Below are 26,083 nucleotides of genomic sequence, written 5' to 3'. Positions count from 1 at the left end.
ATATATATATATATATATATATATATATATATATATGTAATATGACATTATATATGATATATGTCTGCAAACAGTATACTGTAGTCCACCATAGCTATATTTTCACGTGCATGTTTAGATTTTTACACATTATTAATAGTGGTTGATAGGTTTTGATCTGTCTGTACTGAAGAAAGTTGAAGGATGATCTAGGAATGTAGACACCTGCCATCCAGGAGATTCTGTCTCATCTCATCTCATTATCTCTAGCCGCTTTATCCTTCTACAGGGTCGCAGGCAAGCTGGAGCCTATCCCAGCTGACTATGGTCAAGAGGCAGGGTACACCCTGGACAAGTCGCCAGGTCATCACAGGGCTAACACATAGATACAGACAACCATTCACACCTGCGGTCAGTTTAGAGCCACCAATTAGCCTAACCTGCATGTCTTTGGACTGTGGGGGAAACTGGAGCACCCGGAGGAAACCCACGCGGACACAGGGAGAGCATGCAAACTCCACACAGAAAGGCCCTCGCTGGCTGCTGGGCTTGAACCCAGGACCTTCTTGCTGTGAGGTGACAGTGCTGACCACTACACCACTGTGCCACCCTGTATGAAAAATACGAGTGGTGTAGGGGCACAGCATTGTTCATAATTCACAGCCAGCTATTAGGTGTTCAATTGAAATTATTGTTTCTGTCACGTCCTGCATTACCTGTTGAGTCGTTGTTTTGCTCTTTACTGTGTCGCGTTATGATGACGTCGGTTAGCGCGTCTAGACTTTACATATAAAACTGACATGCAGTAAGTTTTGAGAGGATTAAAGTTTTCCCGAGTTCGGGCTTTTAAACCTATCCGCTGTGTCTGTGTCTCCCCACTGTGTCAACACCTTTACACTGGTGACCCCGACGACACTTTGGATGGTAATCCTAAGAGTTTTTTTTTTTTACTACGATGGAGGCTAACACTGTTGCGCTCAAGCTACCGGAGTTTTGGGAAGGTCATGCAGCGGTGTGGTTTGCTCAAGCGGAGGCTCAATTCGCGATCAGACAGATAACGGACGATGCAATGAGATATTACTATGTGGTCGCAGCCCTGGGTAGCTCAACTGCTGTCAGAGTCGTGAGTTTGCTGCAGAATCCTCCGGCTGAGGATAAATATGGCAGCCTTAAAGTGCTTTTCCTGGGGACTTTCAAACTGAATGATTCCGAACGAGCCCACCGTTTGCTTTCATTGAGCGGTTTGGGTGACGCAAAGCCTTTGGAACTGATGGACCACATGCTGTCTCTCCTCGGCAACATGAGCCTTGTTTTATCTTCAGGGAGCTCTTCCTTCAGCAGCTGCCAGAGGAGGTGAGATCGGCGCTTGCTGGTTCTTCCATCAGTGACCCGCGCAACCTGGCTAAGGAGGCAGATAAGTTTTTTTTTTTCTGTCATGCAGCACTGCAAGGCAGCTGTCCACCATTGTGCTGCAGAATCAGTGCCACCAGAGGGAGCTCTCGTCGCTGCAGCGCAACAAAGGAAGCAAGGCCTGTGTTTCTACCACGCTCGTTTCAGGCCCAAGGCTACGAAGTGCCACCCACCCTGCTGCTTCAGGGCGTCGGGAAACGGGGGGGGGGCCGGTGCTCATTTACAGCAATGAGCATCCGCCATGCAGGCGGTTTGCTGTTTGTCACCGATGCTGTTTCCAGATGTCGTTTCCTCTGTAACACAGGTCTTGTCTGCTACAGACTTGGACATTCAGCAGGGTAAATGGGGTCCCGTATTGGAGGCCGCGAACGGTAGCTCCATCCAGACTTTCGGTGAGCGCAGCGCAGTGGTGTCTTTCGGTGGACAACAGTTTACCTGGAACTTTGTGGTGGCAAGAGTGTCCACGCCCCTACTGGGCGCGGATTTCCTTTGTGCTCATGGCTTTCTGGTGGACGTTAGAAACCGACGACTGATCAATGCAGAGACTTTTATCTCACTCCCCTGCACACTTAGCTGTTCCAGTTCGTCCCGTCTGTCCAGCACCTTTGCGGCGAATGAGTTCTCACACCTCCTGGAGGAGTTCACCAGCCTCACCCAACCAACTTTGTCATCCGGCGTGGTCAGACATGGTGTGGAGCACCACATCGCAACCGTTGGTCCCCTGGTTCATGCGCATGCTAGGCGCTTGGATCCTGGGAAGCTTGCCATTGCCAAGGCAGAGTTCGAGACGCTGGAGCGCCTTGGCATCGTACGGCATTCTAACAGCCCTTGGGCTTCGCCATTACACATGGTTCAGAAGCCTGGTGGAGGATGGCGTCCATGTGGTGACTACCGCCACTTGAATGAGGCCACTACACCCGACCGCTACCCTGTTCCTCATATTCAGGACTTTTCTGCCCGGTTGGCTGGTAAGGTAATTTTTTCAAAGGTGGACCTCATCCGTGGTTATCACCAGGTGCCGCTGCATCCACAGGACATTTCCAAGACCGCTGTCATCACTCCTTTTGATTTATTCAAATTCCTCCGCATGCCATTTGGGTTAAAAAATGCTGCTCAGACTTTTCAGCGACTCATGGACAGTGTTCTGCAAGACCTGCCATTTGTTTTTGTGTACTTGGATGACATTCTCGTTGCTAGTACTTCCAAGGCTGAACACCTGGCACACCTCAGGATTCTATTTCAGCGTTTGAGCGATCACGGACTGATCATCAACACAGCCAAGTGCCAGTTTGGTTTGTCTGCCATTGATTTCCTTGGCCACCATGTCACAAGCAAGGGCGCAGCTCCACTGACTGCGAAGGTGGAGGCCATATGCCAGTTCCCACGGCCGGTCACGGTCAGGGCCCTACAGGAGTTTCTAGGCATGGTGACTTTCTACCATCGTTTCGTCCCACATGCAGCCCACCTCATGCGTCCCCTCTACGAAGCTCTTAAGGGTAAGGCTGCTAAGCACACAGTTGACTGGACAGAGGAAAGGACTCAGGCGTTCATGGATGCCAAGACAGCCTTGGCCAATGCCACCATGCTAGCACACCCGTCCCCGGATGCCCCTATTGCCATCACAACAGACGCCTCGGACTATGCCATTGGGGCCGTCCACGAACAGCTAGTTGATGGTGCTTGGCAGCCACTGGCCTTTTTCAGCCGACAGTTGCACCCAGCTGAGAGGAAGTACAGCACGTTTGACCGAGAGCTGCTAGGCCTGTTCCTGGCCGTACGACACTTTCGTTTCCTGTTGGAAGGCCGAGCATTCACTGCTTTCATGAACCACAAGCCCTTAACCTTTGCTATGGCCAAGGTTTCAGAGCTGTGGTCTGCCCGGCAGCAGCGTCAGCTTTCCTTTATTTCGGAGTTCACAACGGATATCGGTCATGTGGCAGGGAAGGATAATCGTGTGGCGGACTGTCTCTCGCGTCGGTTTGCGGGGGCAGTGCATCTCGGGGTGGAATATGTCCGCATGGCAGCCGACCAGGTCCATGACGCTGACGTTCAGGCATACAGGACTGCCATCAGTGGACCGCATTTGGCGGATGTTCCTTTTGGCAATGCAGGTGTCACCCTGTTTTGTGATGTATCCACAGGTCAGGCCCGACCCATTGTTCCTGGCAGTTGGCGCAGGCAGGTGTTTGATGTGGTGCATGGCCTTTCCCACCCTGGCAGGAGAGCATCACAGAAGCTGGTGGCAGCAAAGTTTGTTTGGCATGGCCTTAAAAAGGATGTTCATGACTGGGCCGCCGCCTGCCTCGAATGTCAGTGGGCTAAGGTGCACTGTCACTCCAAAGCCCCATTTGAAACCTTTCGTTTCCCGGAGAGACGTTTCGACCGCGTACATGTGGACCTGGTGGGACCCTTGCCGACCTCCTGGGGTTTTACGCACCTGCTCACTGTGGTTGACCGCACCACTCGTTGGCCCAAGGCCATTCCACTCCAGTCCATCTCCATGGCTGATGCCGCGCGGGCATTCCTGAGCACATGGGTAGCCCGTTTCGGCATCCCTTCTGGCATAACATCAGACTGCGACTTGCAGTTCACATCGGAGTTATGGGTTACAGTCACCAACAGCCTCGGAGCACAGATACACCGCACCACAGCCTACCACCCGCAAGCCAATGGACTATGTGAGTGGTTTCACCATTCATTGAAAGCCGCATTACGGGCAAGCCTCCGTGATGAAAGCTGGGTGGATCGTTTGTCTTGGGTAATGTTGGGGCTGCGGGCTGCTGCCAAAGAGGATCTACGTTCTTCTGCAGCCGAATTGGTCTATGGGCAGCCTCTGTGAGTGCCGGGTGATTTCTTGCTTGAAGTTACCCGCCCATGGTCTGCTGGTCAGCAGTGGCAGGTGCACCTCCAGGGTGCCCAGGTTTTTGCGTCAGTGCCCACCTCTCAGCATGGCATGCCACGTTCGCAGCTCTTACCAGGACTGTAGGATGCGGCATACGTTTTCATCCATCATGATGCTCACCGCAGCCCCTTGTGCCCGCTCTACGATGGTCCATTCCGGGTGCTGGAAATGGGGGACAAATTTTTTGTTGATGTCGGGGGCAAGTGAGACTGGGTGTCAGTGGACCGCCTTAAACCCGCTCACTTGGACTTAGATTCTCCGGTGGTGGTTGCCCAGCCCCCGCGGCAGGGCCGTCCGCCATCTACCACGCTTCCACAGTCCACAAACCCTGAACTTCCTGTTCCTACGGCCCCAGTGCCTGAAGGCCAGAGTAGTTTTGGCCGAGCACTGCGCCCACCTCACTGGATGAACTTGTCTGACTTTGTGAATTCTGGGGGGGCATGTGTAGGGGCACTGCATTGTTCATAATTCACAGCCAGCTATTAGGTGTTCAATTGAAATGATTGTTTCTGTCACGTCCTGCATTACCTGTTGAGTCATTGTTTTGCTCTTTACTGTGTCGCGTTATGATGATGTCGGTTGGCGCATCTAGACTTTACATATAAAACTGACATACAGTAAGTTTTGAGAGGATTAAAGTTTTCCCGAGTTCGGGCTTTTAAACCTATCCGCTGTGTCTGTGTCTCCCCACTGTGTCAACACCTTTACACTGGTGACCCAGATGACTCTTTGGACGGTAATCCTAAGAGTTTTTTTTTTAACTACAATGGAGGCTAACGCTGTTGCGCTCAAGCTACCGGAGTTTTGGGAAGGTCATGCGGCGGTGTGGTTTGCTCAAGTGGAGGCTCAATTCACAATCAGACAGATAACGGACGATGCAATGAGATATTACTTTGTGGTTGCAGCACTGGGTAGCTCAACCGCTGTCAGAGTCGTGAGTTTGCTGCAGAATCCTCCGGCTGAGGATAAATATGGCAGCCTTAAAGCGCTTTTCCTGGGGACTTTCAAACTGAACGATTCCGAACGAGCTCGCCGTTTGCTTTCATTGAGTGGTTTGGGTGACGCAAAGCCTTCGGAACTGATGGACCACATGCTGTCTCTCCTCGGCAAACATGAGCCTTGTTTTATCTTCAGGGAGCTCTTCCTTCAGCAGCTGCCAGGGGAGGTGAGATCGGCGCTTGCTGGTTCTTCCATCAGTGACCCGCACGACCTGGCTAAGGAGGCAGATTAATTTTTTTTTCTGTCATGCAGCACTGCAAGGCAGCTGTCCACCATTGTGCTGCAGAATCAGTGCCACCAGAGGGAGCTCTCGTCGCTGCAGTGCAACAAAGGAAGCAAGGTCTGTGTTTCTACCACGCTCGTTTCGGGCCCAAGGCTACAAAGTGCCGCCCACCCTGCCGTTTCAGGGTGTTGGGAAATGGGGGGGGGGACCGGCACTCATTTACAGCAATGAGCGTCGGCCATGCAGGCGGTTTGCTGTTTGTCACTGATGCTGTTTCCAGACGTAGTTTCCTCTGTAACACAGGTGCGCAGGTAAGCGTCTTGCCTGCTACAGACTTGGACATTCAGCAGGGTAAACGGGGTCCCGTATTGGAGGCCGCGAACGGTAGCTCCATCCAGACTTTCGGTGAGCGCAGCGCAGTGGTGTCTTTCGGTGGACAACAGTTTACCTGGAACTTTGTGGTGGCAAGAGTGTCCACGCCCCTACTGGGCGCGGATTTCCTTTGTGCTCATGGCTTTCTGGTGGACGTTAGAAACCGACGACTGATCAACGCAGAGACTTTTATCTCACTCCCCTGCACACTTAGCTGTTTCAGTTCGTCCCGTCTGTCCAGCACCTTTGCGGCGAATGAGTTCTCACGCCTCCTGGAGGAGTTCCCCGGCCTCACCCAACCAACTTTCTCATCCAGCGTGGTCAGACATGGTGTGGAGCACCACATTGCAACCGTTGGTTCCCTGGTTCATGCGTGGGCTAGGCGCTTGGATCCTGGGAAGCTCGCCATTGCCAAGGCAGAGTTCGAGACGCTGGAGTGCCTTGACATCGTACGGCATTCTAACAGCCCTTGGGCTTCGCCATTATACATGGTTCAGAAGCCTGGTGGAGGATGGCGTCCGTGTGGTGACTACCGCCGCCCGAGTTCGGGCTTTTAAACCTATCTGCTGTGTCTGTTGCTCTGTTTACACGTAGCCGGATATCTATGAAGGCACATATTTATTTATGCGGTTGCACCTCTCATTTACACGTAAACGGAGTTTTCAGTCACTGAAAACAGATATCTTTGAAAACTCCGAGCAAAGTGGAGATTTCTGAAAACTCCGTTTTCATGCCTGTGTGTAAATAGTGGAAAACAGAGTTTTAAGTTTTCCCGACATCATGATATGCGTCACAGAACAATATTTGCGTCAGGTGCTCAATATTTTGGTTTGATGGTCTCATGGATGCAACACGGGTGGTCGTCCTTTTTACTATTTGCAAACACTTTTGGTTTGTTTGCATTTGCAAATAGGACTACAACTGCTTTATGAGGAGCAGAGGAGAAGAACTGCGAGGAGGGTCGCAGTTTTTCAGGCACTTTTCCTCCCACCAAGACAAAGGCTTGCTGCTTACCAACATCGCCGCCGCCGCCGTCATGTCATTTGCAGTGTTGCCAGATACTGCTGACGTTTTCCAGCCCAAAATATGCTCAAAACCCGCCAAAATGCACTTAAAACCGCCCAAAATGTAAAATGCACTTGATGCCTACACTGTAAAAAATGATTTGTTTTAACTTAAAAAAGTTAGTGCAAGGGCTGCCTTAAGGGCTGCCTTAAAATTGTGAGTTCACTGAAATTAATATAGTAAGTTCACAACAATTTAACTTACTATGTGAATTTCAGTGAACTCAAAATTTTAAGGCAGCCCTTGCACTAACTTTTTTAAGTTAAAACAACAAATTTTTTTTACAGTGTATCTTGTAAAGTAAAAATATGCAGCTAAAGACCAGTATACTATTTGTAAATCGAACAACAATGCAAACAACTTCTAAATGGCAACATGAGACCGTCAGTGCTGGAGGTGAAAAATCTGCCGTCTGGTACTAGGCTATAGTATGGTTGAATCAGATTATAACTTTGCAATCATCTGCTGTGTTCTGAATCCTACATGCACCAGTAGGTGACGCACACGCATAATATTATGTAGGCTATGTTAGGCTACGATGCATATCTAACATCTGCATTGCTGAGGTTATTTATTTTTTATTTGTCTTTTATTTATTTATCTTTTTATTTATCCTGTTTGTTTTATTAATTTTATAGGCCTAGTTATTCTGCTTAATTTATTTTTGTCTACATCCATGTATTTTCTTCATCTGTTATCCTGATTTTTGTGGATTTGTTAGATTGTACCTGTTTTATATACTTCAATTAAAAAAAAAGTTAGGCTGCAATGCATGGCTGAATGTAACATGAGAAGAGAAAATGGAGAATGGATTGCGTCATTCTTATTTACTAGTTTATGAGTTCAGTTTCTGCACTACATTACACACATTCATATTAGTCTTACAGTTACGTCAACATTTTTTTGTTTAAATAATACTTAATTAGATTAATGTTTATTGTTAATGATTAATTTAGGCCAATGCTCGATTTTGGTTGTTTAAAATACCTAAGGGGTAGTGGGTAAACTAGGTCTATGACTTGCCTCAATTGACCAAAGATAGCTGTTTTTCCTGATTTCCTTCGCACATTCAAGAACATAATTTGGCTTAGTTTAATATGGATTGGATTGGATGTAGACTAGTGCACGTAGACAGTACATAGAATGTGCTGCATCAAAGTCCTTCTAAGGCTATATAAGTGTCTCTGGCTGCATTCTCACACAGAACGTTGGTGCAAAATATTTATAAACATCTGATAAAAACCCGCCGAACTAATGTCAAACCCGCCCAATTTTTGTCAACCAGCCCAAGCCATTTTTTGCCCGCAAAGTAGAATTCAAAACCGCCCACACTGGTCATTTGTATTTTCATGATTCTGACAGGCTAATATGGCTTTATACTTCTCCTTATAGGGGCGGCACGGTGGTGTAGTGGTTAGTGCTGTCGCCTCACAGCAAGAAGGTCCGGGTTCGAGCCCCGTGGCCAGCGAGGGCCTTTCTGTGTGGAGTTTGCATGTTCTCCCCGTGTCCGCGTGGGTTTCCTCCGGGTGCTCCGGTTTCCCCCACAGTCCAAAGACATGCAGGTTAGGTTAACTGGTGACTCTAAATTGACCGTAGGTGTGAATGTGAGTGTGAATGGTTGTCTGTGTCTATGTGTCAGCCCTGTGATGACCTGGCGACTTGTCCAGGGTGTACCCCGCCTTTCGCCCGTAGTCAGCTGGGATAGGCTCCAGCTTGCCTGCGACCCTGTAGAACAGGATAAAGCGGCTAGAGATAATGAGATGAGATGAGAAAACACTAGTGTCCATATAATATTGTAATTTATTGACGGTCCCTAAGTGAAACGGGTGTGTTTAAGAGTCGTGAAACTGAGGATGAAGGCACCGCTGGATCCCAGGTGAATATCCAACCTGAAACTATCTTCACCTCTGTAAACTGAGAAACAGCTGTGAACAGCTGTGTCTGCGTCAGTGACTGTTGGATATCCGTGAGGCACAGATCCTGTGTTGTAGAGGTCTACATTTCTAGACCATACTTTGTCAATTCTTCATCACAGACAGATTAAAACCCATCACTCCTACCTCTGGGACGTGTCCGAGAAGCCAGTGACCAGGAGGTCCAGGAAACTGCTCCAACGCACGCAACCACTGCTTTCTCTTTATCGACCATTTAATCAGTAGCGCTGAAATGTAGATTATACACACGACTGCAAAGGCATGATGGAAGCGAAACGCTTCCAAGTTAAAAGGTGCAAGTTTCGTGAAATAGCTGTACAACGCCATGTTTCATCCCAACAGACCGTCGTCGTCTGCCAACAAACATTCTGCGGTCACTGTACCTTTGAGTGAGTGCAGAACACACCTCCAAACACACACACACACACACACACACACACACACACAGATGTTCATCCAAACTTTGGTTGACCGAGCATGGTATTAAATATACTGTAAAGTGAGTTACAGCCAATTTTACTGGTATAGTGAAGTACTGGTATACTAAAAATCCTGAAATACTAAGTACTGACATATGCTCTTCTCTACAGACTGGCTTACATTTAAATCACCTCCTCCAGTGTGTTGATGTATCACAGTTTCACAATAGTATCTAATACAGTATCTGCAGTGGCGGCTGGTGAAAAAAATTCTTGGTGGGGCTGGTGTGCCAATAGATTTCTCTGCCTAGTCCAGTATAAGCATTCAAATTACAGTCAGAAAATGACAACAATTCCACAATAATAATTTAATTTCCTTCTCAAAATCAGCAGTTTCACAGATAAAGTAAATTAACAATTTACAGCTATATATTAGGCTCCATTTATGGTTTGGAAAGGAGCGGTATCAAATATAATACAATACTCAAGTTCTTGAGAGAAGTTTACAGCAAGGGTATGATTTCAGCTGAATCTATACAAATCAACTGTGTGTGTGTGTGAGAGAGAGAGTGTGTGAATGAGTGAGTGAGAGAGAGGGAAGGTTAAGGTGAGTGTGGGACTGAGTGATTGTATGAAAATAAATAGAGAGAGAGAGAGAGAGAGAGAGGTGGTGTGTGTGTGTGTGTGTGTGTGTGTGTGAATGAGTGAGTGAGAGAGAGAGAGGGGGAAGGTTTCCAATGTGTGTGTCTGATTCTAAGGTGAGTGTAAGATTTCTGTGTGAGAGAGTGACTGACTATGAAATGAGGTGTATTTCTGTGAAATGGGGGGGGGGGAGTGAAACACAGTGTTGACACTCTTGTTGTGAATACAAACTATGACAAGAAAAATGTGTGATTATTGTCCAGTATGAACCAGAAGTCTAGTTTTGAACATCACCTCTAACCACAGACAGACAGAGAGAGAGAGCTACATTTTCTGTAGCAGGGCTGAAATTTCCAGCGCCCCAAAACTATTAAATTCGGCGATGCTGATTGGCCAAATATTTATTATTTTTCCCTAGCAACCATACACGATTGGCTATTTCGCTGCACTTCTGGGGCGCTTTGCCGAGCACCCAAGAAGAGAAATGATACGAGTCTGTCAGTGGAAATTCACTGTTGAATGAGAGTCAGTTGATAGAAATGTTTAAATAATTCAGATTGCATGTAGGCACACACTATTAAGTAAAACTGACATTGTTAATAAAATTTGTAAAAAAAAAATAAAATAAATAAATATATATATATATAAAAAATTTTTTTTTTTGGCGGCACGGTGGTGTAGTGGTTAGCGCTGTCGCCTCACAGCAAGAAGGTCTGGGTTCAAGCCCAGTGGCCGGCGAGGGCCTTTCTGTGCGGAGTTTGCATGTTCTCCCCGTGTCCGCGTGGGTTTCCTCCGGGTGCTCCGGTTTCCCCCCACAGTCCAAAGACATGCAGGTTAGGTTAACTGGTGAGCATGGGCGCAGATAAAGGGGGGGACAGGGGGGATTCGTCCCACCCAGATTTAAATTCACCTCGTTCGGTCCCCCCCACTTATAGGGAGGAAAAAACGTCTATGCTGTCTTTCTTTGCATAAGGCAAACCTCACGGAAAAATCAAAAGACTAATTACCATTTGGTTTATTGGGGTGCACAGCAGTATATATAGTTGCAACTGCGCAGACTGCACAGGTTGCGAGCTCGAGCTTGGTTGCTATGGTTACCCACAAGTTTGACAGGCATATCGGGGACAGCTCCTGCTAGTTCAGGACCCCAACACGGCATGATGAAGGGTGCCAAAAGGCAGAAAACGATTGCATCGTTTTTTCAAAAAAAAAAAGACTGTAAGTAAACTGTGCCTTACTTTATCATATCACCTTGCAATTTTTTGATACTCTGTTCAAAGTAACGTCGTAGTGAAAGTAAAATCGTACGGAGTAGAGAAGCCTTTCTGGTAGCCTCCTTCTTTAGGTGGTAGCCTGTAGATACAGTGCTCAGAAGGCAGTTTTAATGTTTAATCTGGCGTTCCCTGCCATAATTTCAGCGAGCATAGTGTTTCATAAGGAAACTTTGCGAAGAGTTGTTGACTGACTGCCGCTCACGCAACACACAGGCATAGTTAGAAAGTCAGGATGCACTGGTTTACACTTTACACACACACACACACGTAGCCCAGCCTCTCGCTATGTTTAACAGTTGGAACTTAGCGGTTTTAAAACTAGTTTTGCAGTTTTGCAATTTCTGTGCGTGATGATAATGTGTAAACTTTGGATTTCCATAGGCTATGTTAAAATGTTATCATTGTCCTGGCCTGCAGGTAGTTCCTGGTGATGGCAGTGAGGGAGGTGAAATAACATGTATACACACTACCGTTCAAAAGTTTGGGGTCACCCAGACAATTTTGTGTTTTCCATGAAAAATCACACTTATTTACCACCATAAGTTGTAAAATGAATAGAAAATATAGTCAAGACATTTTTCTGGTCATTTTTAGCATTTAATCGACCCCACAAATGTGATGCTCCAGAAACTCAATCTGCTCAAAGGAAGGTCAGTTTTATAGCTTCTCTAAAGAGCTCAACTGTTTTCAGCTGTGCTAACATGATTGTACAAGGGTTTTCTAATCATCCATTAGCCTTCTGAGGCAATGAGCAAACACATTGTACCATTAGAACACTGGAGTGAGAGTTGCTGGAAATGGGCCTCTATACACCTATGGAGATATTGCACCAAAAACCAGACATTTGCAGCTAGAATAGTCATTTACCACATTAGCAATGTATAGAGTGGATTTCTGATTAGTTAAAGTGATCTTCATTGAAAAGAACAGTGCTTTTCTTTCAAAAATAAGGACATTTCAAAGTGACCCCAAACTTTTGAATGGTAGTGTGTATATATATATACACACAAAATGGAATCATTTGCTGACAGCTCAGTCCCCCCCAGTTCAAAAATCCTATCTGCGCCCCTGCTGGTGAGTCTAAATTGACCGTAGGTGTGAATGGTTGTCTGTGTCTATGTGTCAGCCCTGTGATGACCTGGCGACTTGTCCAGGGTGTACCCCGCCTTTCGCCCGTAGTCAGCTGGGATAGGCTCCAGCTTGCCTGCGACCCTGTAGAACAGGATAAAGCGGCTAGAGATAATGAGATGAGATATATATATTTTTTTTCCCCTCCACATCTGGGAGGGCGGCGCCCGAGCGCCCCCTATGGGCCAGCTGCCACTGCAGTATCTTCTGTAAAGTTTTCATATTTCTACACTCATCTCATCTCATTATCTCTAGCCGCTTTATCCTGTTCTACAGGGTCGCAGGCAAACTGGAGCCTATCCCAGCTGACTACGGGCGAAAGGCGGGGTACACCCTGGACAAGTCGCCAGGTCATCACAGGGCTGACACATAGACACAGACAACCATTCACACTCACATTCACACCTACGGTCAATTTAGAGTCACCAGTTAACCTAACCTGCATGTCTTTGGACTGTGGGGGAAACCGGAGCACCCGGAGGAAACCCACGCGGACACGGGGAGAACATGCAAACTCCGCACAGAAAGGCCCTCGCCGGCCACGGGGCTCGAACCCAGGACCTTCTTGCTGTGAGGCGACAGCGCTAACCACTACACCACCGTGCCGCCCTATAAAGTAAAATTTATAAATAAAATTAAGAATAGTAGTAGTGACATAGCTAGTTATATTCTCTTCTCACCTGTGACCCTGCATAATCATCCCTGTTGGCCTCTGGTCCACTGACGTCACAACAACTGTCCCCTAGCGGCAAAAGTGTGCAGAAGTGAGATGTAAACAAACCTTCGGAACTTGTGCAAACCAATATATTTTAACCGTTTTATTCAATTTTAGGGTGCAAATTAGACACCAGGAAGACTGAATTCACTTCTTCTAGAAAATAAAGTTGATATTCTATGTTCCACCTCAGACCCTTGCCTATGACCTTTAATCCTACTTATCTGCTTTGTCACTCCCTCCAGGAAATAAACCACACCATAAGTTCTTCTTTTACTGATAGATTTATTTGTCGGAGCTTCATCACTGTTAAATCCACCGTCAAACTAAGCAAAATACATAACAGGCTGAAAAACAAATACACACACATATATAATGTGTCCATCTATCTATCTATCTATCTATCTATCTATCTATCTATCTATCTATCTACACACACACACACACACACACACACACACACACACACACGTATACATACATACATACACACACTAACCTTCAATGAGATTATATATACAACCCCGATTCCAAAAAAGTTGGGACAAAGTACAAATTGTAAATAAAAACGGAATGCAATGATGTGGAAGTTTCAAAATTCCATATTTTATTCAGAATAGAACATAGATGACATATCAAATGTTTAAACTGAGAAAATGTATCATTTAAAGAGAAAAATTAGGTGATTTTTAAATTTCATGACAACACCACATCTCAAAAAAGTTGGGACAAGGCCATGTTTACCACTGTGAGACATCCCCTTTTCTCTTTACAACAGTCTGTAAATGTCTGGGGACTGAGGAGACAAGTTGCTCAAGTTTAGGGATAGGAATGTTAACCCATTCTTGTCTAATGTAGGATTCTAGTTGCTCAACTGTCTTAGGTCTTTTTTGTCGTATCTTCCGTTTTATGATGCGCCAAACATTTTCTATGGGTGAAAGATCTGGACTGCAAGCTGGCCAGTTCAGTACCCGGACCCTTCTTCTACGCAGCCATGATGCTGTAATTGATGCAGTATGTGGTTTGGTATTGTCATGTTGGAAAATGCAAGGTCTTCCCTGAAAGAGACGTCGTCTGGATGGGAGCATATGTTGCTCTAGAACCTGGATATACCTTTCAGCATTGATGGTGTCTTTCCAGATGTGTAAGCTGCCCATGCCACACGCACTAATGCAACCCCATACCATCAGAGATGCAGGCTTCTGAACTAAGCGCCGATAACAACTTGGGTCGTCCTTCTCCTCTTTAGTCCGAATGACATGGCATCCCTGATTTCCATAAAGAACTTCACATTTTGATTCGTCTGACCACAGAACAGTTTTCCACTTTGCCACAGTCCATTTTAAATGAGCCTTGACCCAGAGAAGACGTCTGCGCTTCTGGATCATGTTTAGATACGGCTTCTTCTTTGAACTATAGAGTTTTATCTGGCAACGGCGGATGGCACGGTGAATTGTGTTCACAGATAATGTTCTCTGGAAATATTCCTGAGCCCATTTTGTGATTTCCAATACAGAAGCATGCCTGTATGTGATGCAGTGCCGTCTAAGGGCCCGAAGATCACGGGCACCCAGTATGGTTTTCCGGCCTTGACCCTTACGCACAGAGATTCTTCCAGATTCTCTGAATCTTTTGATGATATTATGCACTGCAGATGATGATATGTTCAAACTCTTTGCAATTTTACACTGTCGAACTCCTTTCTGATATTGCTCCACTATTTGTTGGCGCAGAATTAGGGGGATTGGTGATCCTCTTCCCATCTTTACTTCTGAGCCGCTGCCACTCCAAGATGCTCTTTTTATACCCAGTCATGTTAATGACCTATTGCCAATTGACCTAATGAGTTGCAGTTTGGTCCTCCAGCTGTTCCTTTTTTGTACCTTTAACTTTTCCAGCCTCTTATTGCCCTTGTCTCAACTTTTTTGAGATGTGTTGCTGTCATGAAATTTCAAATGAGCCAATATTTGGCATGAAATTTCAAAATGTCTCACTTTCGACATTTGATATGTTGTCTATGTTTTATTGTGAATACAATATCAGTTTTTGAGATTTGTAAATTATTGCATTCTGTTTTTATTTACAATTTGTACTTTGTCCCAACTTTTTTGGAATCGGGGTTGTAAGTTTTTTATTATGTTTAAAGGGTCGTTTTTTTTTTTTGGGGGGGGGGGTTGAAAGAGAACTTGTACAAGTGCACAAGGTGCAGAAGGTACAGAAGGAACACACAAATTTATTTACAATTTGTACTTTGTCCCAACTTTTTTTGGAATCGGGGTTGTGTGTGTGTGTGTGTGTGTGTGTATATATATATATATATATATATATATATATATACACCTCTCGTGCTTCATGGTTTTAAAATATTGCGATCACTAAAGTGTCCCTGCGCAATACAGTCCGTGAACAAGGTTTCTACTTAGTACTTAAACAGATTAGCACAAAAAATAAATTATATAAATACAAAACATATCAAATTACATAAAAAATTACAAAAATAAAACATCAGTGCCTTTTATGGCAGTTAAACTCCCACCAAATCACAAATTTGTGATTTTACTTCACAAGTTCACGTTCACTTCACACCTTCATTTCAATTATAATCATAATCATTTCAATGAACTTAGTCGTATGAACAACCATGACCTTTATTCTGCTTCAAGCAGTCAAACAGTCTTGTTTACAGGCCTATCAAGATATATTGGTTTAGTGACGTGTTTCCCACAATTGTCTAAGGTCGAATCACTAACAGTTTTACTTTTCTGACTCTGCTGTCAGCACTGGGATGCACCTCTGTTACTCTTGCCAATCTCCATCGATTTCGTGGAGAGTCATCCTCGTGAAGGATGACAATGTCATTGACCTTTGTGTCTCTCTTGTCCCTTTGCCAGACTTGTCTTTGTTGAAGACTAAGGAGATACTCCTTCTTCCACCTAGTCCAGAACTCATTTGCCAAGTACTGCACCTGGCGCCATCTCTTGCGTAGGTACAGACGGTGCTGCAGTGGAGAGAGTGAGCAGCACCAAGTTTCTGGGTGTGTACATCTCTGAAGACCTGTCCTGGAGCAACAACACCGCATCACTGGCCAAAAAACCCCGACAGCGTCTGTACTTCCTCCGCAAACTGAGGAGAGCAAGAGCCCCAGCCCCCATCATGCACACTTTCTACAGAGGCACCATCGAGAACATTCTGACCAGCTGCATCACCGTATGGTACGGCGCCTGCACCGTGTCCTGCTGCAAGTCTCTGCAGCGTATCATGAGAGCAGCTGAGAGGATCATTGGTGTCTCTGTCCCTTCTCTAACGGATATTTATAACTCCCGCCTCACCCACAAAGCCATCAGGATTGCAGGTGACCCCACCCACCCATCTCACAGCCTCTTCAGCCTGCTGCCGTTGCTGTCGGGGAGGAGACTGCGGAGTCTCCGGGCCAAAACCAGCAGGCTCAAGGACAGTTTCTTTCACCAGGCAGTCAGGAGGCTCAACTCCCTCCCTGTTCTGCCCCTCCTCCCCCCTCTGCCCCCTGCCACAGATTCTGCTCGCACCCCCCCCCCCCCCCCCCCAGCATCTGACATGTCATCCTCACAGTTCCCCCCCCAACACACATACATACATACATACATACATACATCTCATCGTTCATTAACGCACTGAACTCAGGGACCGCACATCTCACTTTACCTCGCTCATTTGCACTATTCCGCACTACCTCATCTTAACAGCTGCTAGTTTGTCTATACTGCTTATTTCATGTTTACCTGCTATACCTCAAGTGCCCTTGACTGTTTGTTTATTTGAACCAATTTGTGTGTGTGTGTGTATGTGTGTGTGTGTGTGTGTGTGTGTATATGTATGTATATATGAGTGTTTAGTCTACGTCTAGTTCATATCTAGAGTGTTTATACTGTTTATATTGTCTGTTTGAGTGTTTAGTCTTTGTGTAGTTCTTATCTAGTGTTTACACTGTTTATATTGTCTGAGTGTTTAGTCTGTCTTGTTCTTATCTAGTGTTTATACTGTTTATTTATACTGTTTATATTGTTTGTCTGAGTGTTTAGTCTCTGTCTAGTTCCTATCTAGAGTGTTTATACTGTTTATATTGTTTGTTTGTTTTTTCAATTATTCTATTTTTATTTATTGCATTGCCTGTTTGCACCGTGGGTCAGAGAGGACTGAAATTTCATCTGTGCTGTATGTTGAGCATGTATAGCATATTTGACAATAAAGTTGACTTGACTTGACAGATCCTGACTCACAAACTGACCAGGAGGAGGCGATACTATGTTGGACTTCATCATGAGGATGTGGTTTGGCATGAGAGGTTCAAGGCTTGTAGGATCATTTAGGTGTTCTGTTGTCAGAGGTCTGCTATTTACAATAGCTATCACTTCATACAGAAAGGTTCTCAGAGAGGCATTGTCAAGTCTCTAAGCAGACTGATCAAGGATTGCAGTCAGAACACTTCTGATCGTTTTAATTTGTCTCTCCCATACACCTCCCATGTGGCTTGATGATGGTGTGTTCATTATGAACTCTCATCCATGTTCTTTTAACTGCTCATGATCCAGGTCTTTCATGGCACTGCTGAACTCTCTCTTTGCACCAAAAAAGTTGGTGCCTTGATCACATCTCAGCTGTCTCACATTTCCACGTATTGCAATGAATGCACGCAATGCATTGATGAAAGCGTCCGTAGTAAGATCATCTAGCATTTCAACATCTATGGCCCTAGAACACATACAGGTGAAGAGAAGACCATACTTGTTCAGTTCCTTTCTTGCTTCTTTCACATAGAACGGTCCATAGCAATCTATGCCACAATATGTGAATGGCGGTGTCACTTCCATTCTTTCTTCTGACATCTTTGGATTTTGTGTGTTCCTTCTGTACCTTGTGCACTTGTACAAGTTCTCTTTCAAACCCCCCCCCCCCCCCCCCCCCCAAAAAAAAAACGACCCTTTAAACATAATAAAAAACTTACAACCCCGATTCCAAAAAAGTTGGGACAAAGTACAAATTGTAAATAAAAACGGAATGCAATAATTTACAAATCTCAAAAACTGATATTGTATTCAAAATAAAACATAGACAACATATCAAATGTCGAAAGTGAGACATTTTGAAATTTCATGCCAAATATTGGCTCATTTGAAATTTCATGACAGCAACACATCTCAAAAAAGTTGAGACAAGGGCAATAAGAGGCTGGAAAAGTTAAAGGTACAAAAAAGGAACAGCTGGAGGACCAAATTGCAACTCATTAGGTCAATTGGCAATAGGTCATTAACATGACTGGGTATAAAAAGAGCATCTTGGAGTGGCAGCGGCTCTCAGAAGTAAAGATGGGAAGAGGATCACCAATCCCCCTAATTCTGCGCTGACAAATAGTGGAGCAATATCAGAAAGGAGTTCGACAGTGTAAAATTGCAAAGAGTTTGAACATATCATCATCTGCAGTGCATAATATCATCAAAAGATTCAGAGAATCTGGAAGAATCTCTGTGCGTAAGGGTCAAGGCCGGAAAACCATACTGGGTGCCCGTGATCTTCGGGCCCTTAGACGGCACTGCATCACATACAGGCATGCTTCTGTATTGGAAATCACAAAATGGGCTCAGGAATATTTCCAGAGAACATTATCTGTGAACACAATTCACCGTGCCATCCGCCGTTGCCAGATAAAACTCTATAGTTCAAAGAAGAAGCCGTATCTAAACATGATCCAGAAGTTCAGACGTCTTCTCTGGGTCAAGGCTCATTTAAAATGGACTGTGGCAAAGTGGAAAACTGTTCTGTGGTCAGACGAATCAAAATGTGAAGTTCTTTATGGAAATCAGGGATGCCATGTCATTCGGACTAAAGAGGAGAAGGATGACCCAAGTTGTTATCAGCGCTCAGTTCAGAAGCCTGCATCTCTAATGGTATGGGGTTGCATTAGTGCGTGTGGCATGGGCAGCTTACACATCTGGAAAGACACCATCAATGCTGAAAGGTATATCCAGGTTCTAGAGCAACATATGCTCCCATCCAGACGACGTCTCTTTCAGGGAAGACCTTGCATTTTCCAACATGACAATACCAAACCACATACTGCATCAATTACAGCATCATGGCTGCGTAGAAGAAGGGTCCGGGTACTGAACTGGCCAGCTTGCAGTCCAGATCTTTCACCCATAGAAAACGTTTGGCGCATCATAAAACGGAAGATACGACAAAAAAGACCTAAGACAGTTGAGCAACTAGAATCCTACATTAGACAAGAATGAGTTAACATTCCTATCCCTAAACTTGAGCAACTTGTCTCCTCAGTCCCCAGACGTTTACAGACTGTTGTAAAGAGAAAAGGGGATGTCTCACAGTGGTAAACATGGCCTTGTCCCAACTTTTTTGAGATGTGGTGTTGTCATGAAATTTAAAAATCACCTAATTTTTCTCTTTAAATGATACATTTTCTCAGTTTAAACATTTGATATGTCATCTATGTTCTATTCTGAATAAAATATGGAATTTTGAAACTTCCACATCATTGCATTCCGTTTTTATTTACAATTTGTACTTTGTCCCAACTTTTTTGGAATCGGGGTTGTATATATAATCTCATTGAAGGTTAGTGTGTGTATGTATGTATGTATACGTGTGTGTGTGTGTGTGTGTATAGATAGATAGATAGATAGATAGATAGATAGATAGATAGATAGATAGATAGATAGATAGATAGATGGACACATTATATATGTGTGTGTATTTGTTTTTCAGCCTGTTATGTATTTTGCTTAGTTTGACGGTGGATTTAACAGTGATGAAGCTCTGACAAATAAATCTATCAGTAAAAGAAGAACTTATGGTGTGGTTTATTTCCTGGAGGGAGTGACAAAGCAGATAAGTAGGATTAAAGGTCATAGGCAAGGGTCTGAGGTGGAACATAGAATATCAACTTTATTTTCTAGAAGAAGTGAATTCAGTCTTCCTGGTGTCTAATTTGCACCCTAAAATTGAATAAAACGGTTAAAATATATTGGTTTGCACAAGTTCCGAAGGTTTGTTTACATCTCACTTCTGCACACTTTTGCCGCTAGGGGACAGTTGTTGTGACGTCATTCAAGGCAAACAGACTAGGAGCAGTTCTGTGTTTAGTTGCGAACCGAGCACACGTGTACGGACGTTGGTCATGAGAGGTTGTGTAAAATGTTTGAAAGCGATAGCGATTTTGAAGTAGGAACTCTCCAAATTGAATATTGAGAGGTGAAACCATATACAGTGGCATGCAAAAGTTTGGGCACTCTTGCTGAAAATGTCTGTTACTGTGAATAGTTAAGTGAGCAGAAGATGAACTGATCACCAAAAGGCATAAAGGTAAAAAGATGACACATTTCTTTTCAGCGTTTTCTGCAAGATTTGTGTATTATCTTTGTTTTGTACAATTGGAGAGTGAAAAAAGAACACCATGTGAAAGTTTGGGCACCCCAATATAGAGGTCTGCGCGGGTCGGATTTTTCAGTCCCGCTCCCGTCCGCGCCCACATTGTGCAGTCACGCTCCCGCCCGCGCCCGCAAAGAATTATGATTTTCAGTCCCGCTCCCGCTCGCGCCTGCCATATTTTATCCCGCTTCCGCCCACAAATCCCGCATGATGCAGACGTTCGCGTTATTTCTCAGGAAAGTTCTTGTCTTGACATAGCGTGATGGTGCCCCACCCCCTACTTTGAGTGGATTTGAGCATAAATATCTACAGCTCACATTCGTTATTATTTACCTTGTTTCTGTATTCAGCATGTAGTGTCTCTAATAATAATAATAATAATAATAATAATTAGTGCTGTCAAGCGATTAAAATATTTAATCGCGAATCGCACATTTTTATCACATGAGAAACCATTGTAATTCTCTGATCAGCATAAAAAAGTGAATGGGCTTGCTTTGTACCAATGGTGTTTTTTTTTTTTATTGCAAAGCAGAGCTAGCAAGAGGAGTGAACTTCACTCTTCTTCCACTTCACTCAGTGAAGGGATTTACTGCTGGAGTTAGTCTACAACTTTAATCAGAGAGACAGGTTACACAGTGACGGTAGGCTTGACATGCTTGATTATAATATAAAGTACACTATTATATTAACTTTAAGTTGTTTGTTGATAAATATTGCATTGAATCTGATCTTTACTGTTTCATCTCACTTAACACATTTCGTACTTTTACACTTTTTCTGCCCGTTGATGCGTCGTGCTATCCAATCAGAGGCGGCCAAATTTGCATATTACAGGAAGGATTTCTGGGATAGCATTGAGTTTACAGACGCTGTCTTCTTAAAACTGAATAAATATTTAAAAAGAGCCAAATGAGCCAGTCTTCTGAACGGCTCTTTTCAAAGAACGGATCACAAAGATGCGGATCCCATCAAAGAGCCATAAATCCCATGTCTACTAGTTTCAAAAGCTTATGAAAAACCTACATCATGTCACAGAGCATTAATCTCGCGATAAAAAAAATTTATCGCTGTTAAAATTGAGTCAAGTTAACACGATAATAACGCGACATTTTTTACAGCACTAATAATAATAATAATAATAATAATAAAATAAAGACAGGCGAGTACGTAATTCCAAGTGGAAATTTGGTATATTTATTGTTCAGCCATACAAAACATTAGGCTAACCCAGTTTACATTTGTTAAGCATTTCTAACTAGAATATCCTATAGAATACCCTATAAGCATAGCATATATGTTATAACAAAACACAGTCCTAGCCTACAACAACAAAAAATCGACAGTATAGGCTACTGTAGACATTATAGGGCTATGGTTGCACATTTCTAAAACTATTTGGGCTTGAGCCTCCGTGCAAGTGTTAAACTCAATATAACATAGCTGACCTTGTTTGAATATGAATAAGAAAAACGAGAAAATCAAACGCAGGTAAATGAAACGCAGGTAAATGAAACAACTAAGCCTATTGCTTAGGATATTGGGTTCTTTGAACAGCTATGGAGAAACAGCAAATTGTTCACTGCTGAGGGCTTCAATATACTGCGCCTTTCCTCCAGACAGCACACCCGTATTTCCCAATCGTCTCGTTTATGTCATCAACAAAAGCTCTTCTAAATTTGAGTGCCCTATCATCGTACATGACGTGACACAGTTGTTGGATGGGGCAGAAGATCTCTCACATCGAATTTGCCTATTGTGGCTGCCGTGTCAACTAAGTGCTGGGCAAACTGAGCTAATCCCAGACCAGCGATGCTGTCATACGGGCGGAGGTCTGCAGCAACAAAATCAACACATTTCTCCATGGTCTTTGCCTTCAACGCATCTGTCACTTTTGCGTTGTTCCCTCTGAACTCCAACAATTGTTGTCCTTTTAACACAGTACATATACATGGCGATTCAGGCCTGATGTACCTGATTTATGGCCGTTGTATGTCAGAACCTTTTGGCACTTATCACAGCAAGCAAAGGGCAGCTGATTTCCATCCGCGTCGTACACGAGTGAGAACGACTTCCAAATGTCCGATTTCAGGACTCTTGACTTTTTAACGGTAAATGTACCTCTTTTTAAACCAGCACTTACTTTTGAAGCACTGTGAGATTCAGTAAAGGAGCTCTGCTCTTCTGCCATGATCGGAGATCTCAAACACGGAAGAGGAAAAGACTCGAGAAACGAACGAGAGATATTTATCCTCTCCTGAATCAGAATCATAATTCTGATGACCAGCTCATCTAGGGTGTCATTGAGGCATCATGTTAGTGTGGGTCACTGGAGGCTGGGTGTGAACTACGAGTCATTAGAGTGATCAAAGGATTTCCTGTTAGGGTGATCAATGGCAAATTTAAGATGCCATTCCTCACTCAATCTGGCAATCTGACTCTCTCTGCAAATTTAGGCATCTTAAAATGTTTTTATTAATGCCAAATAAAATATCCAGCACAAATTATATATGATAGACATAAATTAATAATTTATAAATTTTATTTCAAACACGTTTTTAGTTAGCGGGACTGCAGCTTATCACGGCTCCCGCCCGCGCCGCATATGTGCACTCCCGCTCCCGCCCGCGCGCGCATATGTGCACTTCCAGTCCCGCCCGCACCCGCAATGAGCTTTCAAAATTTGTCCCGCGCCGCACTGCTTTGCAGCGGGTCCCGCGGGACTCCCGCGGGAGTGCAGGGCTCTACCCCAATACATTTGAGTTCTCAGGTAACTTTTACCAAGGTTCCAGACCTTAATTAGCTTATTGAGCTGTGGCTTGTTAAAATTCTTCTTTAGGAAAGATCAGATGATGCAGATTTCAAAGCTGTATAAATTCTCTGACTCCTCAAACTTGTCCCTAAAATCAACAGCCATGGGCTCCTCTAAGCAACTCCCTCGCATTCTGAATAATAAAATAATTGATGCTCACAAAGCAGGAGAAGGCTACAAGAACATAGCAAAGTGTTTTCAGGTAGCTGTTTTCTCAGATCGTAATGTTATTAAGAAATGGCAGTTAACAGACAGTGGAGATCAAGGTGAGGTCTGGAAGATGAAGAAAACTTTCTGAAAGAACTGCTCATTGGATTGTTAGAAAGGCAAATAAAAAAAATAAAAAAAACGCTGTTTGACTGCAAAAGACCTTCAGAAAGGTTTAGCAGACCCTGGAGTGGTGGTGCACTGTTCTACTATGCAGCGACACCTGAACAAATATGATCTTCATGGAAGAGTCAAACAGAAGAAAACTATTCCTGCATCCTAGCCACAAAATTCAGTGTCTGAAGTTTGCAAATGAACATCTAAATAAGCTTGATGCATTTTGGAAACAAGTCCTGTGGACTGATGAAATCAAAATAGAACTTTTTGGCCACAATGTGCAAAGGTATTTTTGGAGAAAAAAGGGTGCCAAATTCCAGGAAAAGAACACCTCTCCAACTCTGAAGCACGGGCGTGGATCAATCATGTTTTGGGGTTGTGTTGCAGCCAGTGGCACAGGGCACATTTCATTGGTCAAGGGAAGCATGGATTTGAATAAATACAAGCAAATTTTGGAAGCAAACATCACACCATCTGTAAAAAAGTTGAAGTTAAAAAGAGGATGGGTCCTACAATAAGACGATGATCCAAAACACACCTCAAAATCTACAATGGAATACCTCAAGAGGCACTAGCTGAAGGTTTTGCCCTGGCCCTCACAGTCCCCTGACCTAAACATCATTGAAAATCTGTGGATAGATCTCAAAAGAGCAGTGCATGCAAGACAGCCCAAAAAACTTGTAGAACTGGAAGCCTCTTGCAAGGACAAATGTGTGAAAATCCCTTAGGTAAGAACTGAAAGATTGTTAGCTGGCTACAAAGTGTTTACAAGCTGTGATACTTGCCAAAGGGGGTGTTATTAGGTACTAACCTTGCAGGGTGCCCAAACTTTTGCTTCGGGCCCTTTTCCTTTTTTGTCATTTTGAAAATGTAAAAGATGAAAATTGTTTTTGCTTAAAATATAAAGGGAATGAGTTATCTTTATGCCTTTTGGAGATCATTTCATCTTCAACTTGCTTAACTGTTCACAGTAACAGCAATTTTGACCAGGGGTGCCCAAACTAATGCATACCACTGTATGTGTGAACCTATGGCCGTTGCGAAGCAATCGGTGAATGTGGCTCACTGGTTTGACCGTGCGGCCTCTGAATCGGACAGCGACTCGGCCAACTCTGATCGCGGTGATCCCGGATCTCAACAAGACTCACACCCAAATGATTTATCCTGGTAGTTATGATAAATTCTTACTTTCGTCGTAATACTAAATAATAGCCCTTTTGAAGAATAATTAAACCACACAGGCACACACATAATACCTATAATATAACGTGGATTTGTTTATATTGCTAATAGTAATATAAGCATTATACTATTTATAGCCTACTCTAAGCAAGGAAATATCCCATTTGTCTCTGTGGCAGCGGGGGCGTGGCCAAGCATCGGTCTGTGAATGGAGGGCGGAGCCAGGGAAGGTAAGTGGTGGAATCATTGCACCTGATGGGGATTAACCTGTGTTTGTGTGTCTTCCCCAGTGACCGTGCCCTTTAAAAGGAGAGGAGAGCAGAGAAAGGGAGCTCTCCCCAACCAGAACACTTGTGTGTGTGTGTGTGTGTGTGTGTGTGTATGTGTCTGGGAAATGAGTGAATGAGCTGAAAAGCCACACATATTGTTAAAAATAAATAGTTCATTGAGAACTCAGTTCTGGCCTGCCGAGATTCTGTGCTCCACCCACCTGGTCCAATACCACAGTGGTGCTGAAACCCGGGAAAGTGCAGAAGGGAACGGCCACATGGAGTCCTCCCTCTTCCAGGACCTGGTTCATGCCCTCGCCACGGCCCAACAGAGCCAGCACCAGGCGCTGATCGCCCTCTGGAAGGAGCAAGAACAAAGCTTTGAAGCCCTGGTGCTGGCGCAACAGGAGGATCGCCAGGCGTTCCGGCACCTGCTCGCGTCAGCGGGGGCCCCAATCACCACCGCCGTGGACCCTCCCCACCTCACCCTAATGAAGATGGGTCCGCAGGACAACCCCAAAGCCTTCCTTGCTCTTTTCGAGCAGGCAGCCGAGGCGTGGGGTTGGCCGGTAGAACAGCGCGCGGTGCGCCTCCTCCCCCTACTAACGGGCGAGGCGCAGCTGGCCGCGCTACAGCTCCCTGCTGACAGCTGGCTGGTCTACGCGGACCTCCGCAGGGCCGTCCTCCAGCGCGTGGATCGCACCCCGGAGCAGCAGCGGCAGCGCTTCCGCACGCTGCGCCTGGAGGAGGTCGGCCAGCCGATCGCGTTTGGCCAGCAACTCTGGGATGCCTGCCGGCAGTGGCTGAGGGCCGACAACCGCGATGCTGAGGGAATCATCGATCTGGTGGCGCTGGAGCAATTCGTCGCCCAACTTCCAGAAGGAACAGCGGAGTGGGTCCAGTGCCATCGCCCGGCGTCGCTGGATCAGGCCATTGAGCTGGCGGAGGACCATATGGCAGCCGTTCCAATGGCAGGACAGCGTGTCTCCCCTTCTCCCCTCTCCTCTCTCTCTCT

The 26,083-nt window shown here is 44.8% G+C and overlaps 1 protein-coding gene across 1 annotated transcript in view; it reads right to left on the bottom strand.

Annotated features, from left to right (window-relative positions):
• The window catches only part of LOC132886083 (cytochrome P450 4A6), a 46,151-nt gene extending 36,940 nt beyond the window's left edge, over positions 1-9,211 (bottom strand). Inside the window, exon 1 of the mRNA XM_060920636.1 lies at positions 9,011-9,211. Coding sequence (XP_060776619.1) covers positions 9,011-9,211 — 201 coding nt within the window. The remainder of the gene's footprint in view (positions 1-9,010) is intronic.
• Between the last annotated feature and the right edge of the window lie 16,872 nt (positions 9,212-26,083).

This window comes from Neoarius graeffei, chromosome 5, assembly GCF_027579695.1.
Source record: "Neoarius graeffei isolate fNeoGra1 chromosome 5, fNeoGra1.pri, whole genome shotgun sequence".
Taxonomy (NCBI): Eukaryota; Metazoa; Chordata; class Actinopteri; order Siluriformes; family Ariidae; genus Neoarius; species Neoarius graeffei.
Note: the sequence above shows the minus strand (reverse complement) of the source record. Positions and strands in the feature narration are given on the sequence as shown.